Source organism: Triticum aestivum, chromosome 7A (assembly GCF_018294505.1).
Source record: "Triticum aestivum cultivar Chinese Spring chromosome 7A, IWGSC CS RefSeq v2.1, whole genome shotgun sequence".
Classification (NCBI taxonomy): Eukaryota; Viridiplantae; Streptophyta; class Magnoliopsida; order Poales; family Poaceae; genus Triticum; species Triticum aestivum.
Genome location: NC_057812.1, coordinates 520,073,851 through 520,079,658, shown reverse-complemented (window position 1 = coordinate 520,079,658; position 5,808 = coordinate 520,073,851). Strand labels below are relative to the sequence as shown.

Here is a 5,808-nt window from a genome sequence, read left to right as displayed (position 1 = left end):
ACAAGACCTCATCGCTGACCTGAACTGTCCCTCCCCACAAGGATCCAGCGGCAACCCGACAAGATCCAGCCCTTTCTTGACCATTTGTACTCTCGCGTACATGTGTGGTGTGGCCTCACAAACCTAAAAGCGCCGAGGCGGCTAACCAACCCCAGTGAGATCGATCTCTGACTCCCAGCCTTACAAACATTTTAACAACCTCGCATTCCTCTCCACTAACCCATGTTCGTTTTACATCTTCTTTTGCTAGTTTAGCAATATCTTGCCACTCCATACTCGTAAAGCATGTCTGCCTACGTCCTCCCCACCTCGATCTCGATCTCACCTTTTGTACCACGCCATATGGATTCCACATGCAGGTAGCAGTACGATGCACCTTCTCTTGTTCCTCCTAATCCTGTTGGAACTTGGATACTAAGTGATACCACCCGTTGGTTATTGTCGGATGTTTTCTTTTCTCCATGATTTTGGCGGGAACGCATTTACGGTGTTCATGCTCCTGCGGTGCAAGCTTTTGCAATTCAATGGCGGGAACGCATTTATGTGAGAAATGGTTTGAAATCAAATGTTCCCCATCGCCACCGCTACTGCACATCGTACGAGGCCTGCCGATCATACATACAGTAGAAAAAGGAAAGGCTGTGACGTGTACTATGGTGCTGGTGCACTCGAGCGGAGGCATGTGATGGTGGCTGGCAGAGCCACGCACGCAGTTCACACGCGGCACACTGGCAGTGCATGGCATGATCACGCGTCGCCGCCGCCGTCGAGCGGGCGAGGCCGGATGTCCTTGAGCACGCCCACCACCTGCTGCATCGTCGGCCGCTTGTCCGGCGAGTGCGCCGTGCACAGGTACCCCACGCGCAGGCACTCCACCATCTCCCGCTCCGCCGCCTCGCCGCCGTGCACCCGCGGGTCCACGATGTCCAGCCCCTTGCCGTCGCGGACGAGCCCGCGCGCCCAGCTCACCGACGCCTCGTCCCACCTTGCCTGCCCCGTCATCAGCTCCAGCACCAGCGCGCCGAACCCGTACACGTCCGCTTCCGGCGTCGCGTTGTCGTCGCCGTCGCCGCCGCTGAGGTGCCCGAAGTCGGAGATCCGGGGCTCCAGGTCGTCGCTGAGGAGCACGTTGGTCGGGACCAGGTGGCCGTGCACCACGGCCCGGCCGGACCCGGCCCACCCCTGGTGCAGGAACGCCAGGCCCCGGGCGACGCCCAGCGCGATCCGGTGCCGCGTCGGCCAGTCGGATATCGACCGCCTGTCCTCCGCCGCCTCCCAGATGTCGCCGCCGGTGTCGTCCAAGTCCGGCCGCCCCGCCGGCAGCTCCAGCTCGTGCAGCCACCGGTGGAGGTCGCCTTTCTCCATGTACTCGTACAGCAGCAGCTTCTCCCTCCCTGCAATCAATGGCCGGCGTTCGAATTTCAAAAGCCAACACTTTTATGGTGCTCTGCTCACCGAACCTAACTGCTCCAACTAGAAACGAAAGAAAGAATCCAAAGTAAATTTGCACTCACCTGCAATGCAGTATCCGATGAGCGGAAGGATGTTGGGGTGCCGGAGCCGCGCGAGTTCCCGGAACGCCGCGGCCGCGGCGGCCGGGTTGTCGTCCTCCCCGACCCCGGCCATGGCGCCCTCCACGACGCGCACGACGACGTGCAGGTCCCCAGGCAGAACGGCGCGGTACGCGGCGCCGCTGCGGCCACCGCGCTCCGCGAGCTGGGACTCGCGCCCGAAGCCGGAAGTGGCCGCGGCGAGGTCGGCCAGCGTCAGCTCCATGAGCGGCCGCTCGAAGAGCACCACCGGCGCGGCCGATGCCCCCTTTCCTGCTGCCGCCGCCACAACCACCTCGTCTTCTTCCTTCTCGCCCCACTGCACCTTCTTCTCCTCCGCCTCCTTGTCTCCGTGCTTCCTGCTCCGGCACCTCACCACCCCGCACGCCACGGATCCGACCAAGCAGAGCAGGACGATCACGGACGCCACCCCGCACACGATCGCCACGGCGACCACGCCCAGATGCTTCTTCCTTTTCCTTTTCGTTGCCGTGCTCTTTGCCGTCCTCGCGTGATCCTTCTTTCCATTTGTTCGCGGTGGCGGCGGAGGCCGCCTGGGCCGCGCAGGGGAGTCCTTCGAGAACACCAACGAAGCATTGCCGGCGTGGACGAACGCCGAGGGCCCGAACCTCTTCACCGCGCTGGCGTTCACCGCGCCGGACAGGTTGTTGTACGAGACGTTCAAGAAGCGGAGTCCATCGAGCGGGGGCAGGTCGCCGGGGAACCTCCCGCGCATCGCGTTCCGGGAGAGGTCGAGCCGGCGCAATCGCGTCAGCCGGCTCAGCCCCTGCGGCACCGCGCGGATCCTGTTCGCGGACACGTCGAGCGCGTCGAGCCCCGGGAGGCCGTCGACGCCCGCGACGACGGTGAAGCGGTTGCCGGACACGTTGAGGGACAGCAGCCGCGTGTTGGGCTCGACCCGCAGCGAGCCGCCGAGCTGGTTCCGCGACACGTCGACGGCGCGGAGCGCCGGCGCGCGCCAGAAGCCGCCGGGGATGGCGCCCTGGAGCGCGTTGCCGGAGAGGTCGAGCGCGGCGAGGGCGGAGAGGTTCGCGAGCGCCGCCCACGCCACGGCGCCCGTCAGGTTCCGCGACGGGAGGCGCAGCTCGCGGACGGGCCGGCATGCCGGCACGGCCTGCGGCCGGAAGTTGCGCACGTGGCGGAACGCGGCCGCGTCTAGCCTCGTGCTCTTGCTGCTGCTGGTGGAGCTTAGGGTTTAGGGTTTAGGGTTTAGGGTTTAGCCGTGTGTGAGCTGGTTTAATAGCTGCTGCCTACTGGGATAGTGGCAGTGTGTGTGCTAGAAACATGACATGGGGGCGAGGAGTTGTTGGTTTCTCATCTCGATCGTGGACTTGACTGGAGTCAGGTGGACAGAATGAGGATGGTTGATCTGGTACGCCAATTCCCCCTTCTTTTTTTCTGCCTTCTTGACTTTCGAAGCTAAAAAAACTTTCGATATATTCATCAACTTTTAAGGTAGTATAAAGAACATCAGAAATAAAAATTACATCCATGTCCGTAGACCACCTAGCGACGACTACAATCACTTGAGCGAGCTGAAGGCGCGCCGTTGTCATTGCCTTTCCCTCATCGAAACTGAACATGTCAAGGGCCTCGGTGCCCAAGACAGCAAGACCTCGACTACGTAGTCCGTAGTCTCGGGGGATAGGAGCGTTAGGGTTTTTGCCTGGCTGCTCAATGGTGCGGGAGGAGAGAATAGGAGTAGAGGAAGAGGTAGGAGATAATAACTTTATTGCTTGCCCCCAAAGGGTGCTGGTTATACGGTATATAAAGGCCCCATGGGCTGCTAACAAACTAGAAACCTATGCCTAAACTACTCATTTATTATAGGAACTAATGTATAAGGACCAGGACTCCTGCCCAGCCTACGCCTCGCCTGTTGCGGCCGCCGGCTGTCGCTCCTGGCCGCGTGGCCCATGCCTGTAGGCCGTGCCCCACATGACATCTCCCCCCCCCCCCTCGACGAGCAGCTCGTCCTTGAGCTGAAAAGCGGGGTAGCGCTCGACGAAACTGTCAAGATCCTCCCATGTAGCTGATGATGCTGCTTCACCCTTCCAGTGGACGAGCAGCTGGTGAACGCCGCGTGCTAGTCGTGCATGAGTCACGCGCTCCGGTTCTGGAACAGCCGCCCCGTTGTGGATCAGAGGCAATCCCGGTGGTGCAGTTGGAGGCGTGCCGAAGAACTTCTTGAGGAGGCCCACGTGGAACACGTCATGGAGGCGCGAGCGTGCCGAAAGTTCAAGGCGGTAGGCCACGTCGTTGACGACCTCTGAAATGCGGTACGGCCCATAGAAGCGTGGCTTGAGCTTGCCCCTGGTTGGCAGGTTGAGAGAGCACGCGGCGCGCTGGCGAAGACGAAGCCAGACCCAATCGCCCACGTCATGCCGAATGTCCCGATGGCGTCTGTCGTAGTAGGACTTGTAGACCGCTTGTGCCTACTGTAGACGATAGCGGACGTCCGCGAGTAACTCGTCGCGCTCCGCCATGCTCCTGGCCACTGCGGCCACCCGTGTATCGCCTGGCTCGTAAGAGCGAATAGTGGGAGGGTCACGGCCATACACAAGCTTGAACAGAGTTTCTTGGGTCGCTTTCTGGTAGGCGGTGTTGTAGATATACTCGGCCCAGGGAAGCCACCGGAGCCACTGCCTGGGACGATCCCCGGTGAGACAATGGAGGTACATCACAATGATCTTGTTAGCAGCCTCCGTTTGGCCATCCGACTATGGATGAAACGCCGTCGTCATGTGCAGCTTGATCCCGGTGAGGCGCATGAGCTCCCGCCAAAAAGCCGAGGTGAAGACGGGGTCGCGGTCAGAGACCATGGACTGCGGAACGCCATGGAGACGCACAATCTCAGCGAAGAACACCTGCGCCACTGATTCCGCCGTGTACGGGTGGGCCAGCGCCACAAAGTGGCAGTACTTGCTGAAGCGATCCACCACGGTGAGGATAACAGACTTCCCGCCCACACGAGGGAGCGCTTCCACGAAATCGATGCCGACGTCAGTCCACACGGCCGTAGGCACCGGCAGTGGCAGTAGCAGACCGGCTGGGTGCAAGTGCTCGGACTTGTACCGCTGGCAAGTACCATAGGCGCGGACATACTCCTGCACCGTCTTGCGAAGGTTAGGCGCGGGGAAGTCGCGGCTGAGACGATGCAGCGTGCGCAGGACGCCTTCGTGTCCGTCATCGTGCACTGCGGTGAGAAGCTCCTGGAGTAGTGGAGACGTTGGTGGGATGTAGAGGCGGCCGTTAAAGTGACGAGGCCGTCGGAGAGCGCCCACGGCAGCTGCCGAGCGCCTGCTGTGATATCCTCGCGCAGCGCGACGAGTGCTCGGTCGGTGGACGAAGCTTGCCGTAGGCGGTCGATGAAGTCGAAGTGAGGACCAGATATAGCCATGACCCCCGTCTCTTCCGTGTCGCGGCGGGAAAGGGCATCCGCCACCGTGTTTGTACTACCGGCCTTGTACTCCACAGTGAAATCGAACCCCAGTAGTTTGCCGACCCAGTGGTGCCGCGAAATGGTTGCCAAGCGCTGGTCAAGGAGGAATTTAAGACTGTAGTGGTCAATTTTTACCACAAATTGGCGCCCCAGAGGTACGGTCGCCAATGGCGAATAGCGAGCACCAAGCCAATGAGTTCCCATTCATATGCCGCCAGAGAACGGTGACGAGGCGCGGCCGGCCGGCTGAAGAAAGCCACTGGGTGCTGATCCTGGAGAAGGACGGCCCCGAAACCGTATGTAGACGCGTCACACTCGACGATGAACGGCCGTGTGAAATCGGGCAACGCGAGCACGGGAGCCGTGGTGACCGCCGTCTTGAGGGCGGTAAAAGCTGCTGCCGCCTCCGGCGACCATGAGAAGCCGTCCTTGCGAAGCAGGGCCGTCAGGGGCACGGCGACCACGCCAAACTCCTTGACAAACTTGCGGTAGTACCCTGCAAGACCGAGAAACCCCCGGACCGCGCGCGCCAAGCGAGGCTGCGGCCAGTCGGCCACGGCCTGCACTTTTCTCGGATCCATGGCCACTCCGGCCGCGGAGATGGTGTGATCCAGGTAGGATATCGACTCGACGGCGAACGAGCATTTGGACCTCTTGACGAAGAGCCGGTGCTGGTGCAGTACGGTAAAGATGGTGCGCACATGGCGAAGATGATCGGCCCACGACTCGCTGAATATGAGGATGTCGTCGAAGAAGACGAGAACGAAGCGGCGCAGGTACGGCCGCAGCAGATCG

At 61.3% G+C, this 5,808-nt stretch overlaps 1 protein-coding gene across 1 annotated transcript; it reads right to left on the bottom strand.

The window, feature by feature from the left end:
• Positions 1-477: 477 nt before the first annotated feature.
• Positions 478-4,252, bottom strand: LOC123153444 (calmodulin-binding receptor kinase CaMRLK). The gene is made up of 4 exons (XM_044572564.1): positions 4,028-4,252; positions 3,492-3,916; positions 1,515-2,758; positions 478-1,394 (listed from the first exon to the last, which is right to left on the bottom strand). Exons 1-4 carry the CDS (start codon positions 4,250-4,252, stop codon positions 748-750), a joined length of 2,541 nt encoding a protein of 846 aa, XP_044428499.1. The 3' UTR covers positions 478-747.
• Between the last annotated feature and the right edge of the window lie 1,556 nt (positions 4,253-5,808).

Coding starts and splice junctions, on each gene's coding strand:
- LOC123153444 (XM_044572564.1), bottom strand. CDS start 4,252: ATGTACCTCCATTGTCTCACCGGGGATCGTCCCAGGCAGTGGCTCCGG. Junction 2,759..3,491: donor ATGTGGGGCACGGCCTACAG/GCATGGGCCACG, acceptor CTAAACCCTAAG/CTCCACCAGCAGCAGCAAGA. Junction 1,395..1,514: donor CATCGGATACTGCATTGCAG/GTGAGTGCAAAT, acceptor CATTGATTGCAG/GGAGGGAGAAGCTGCTGCTG.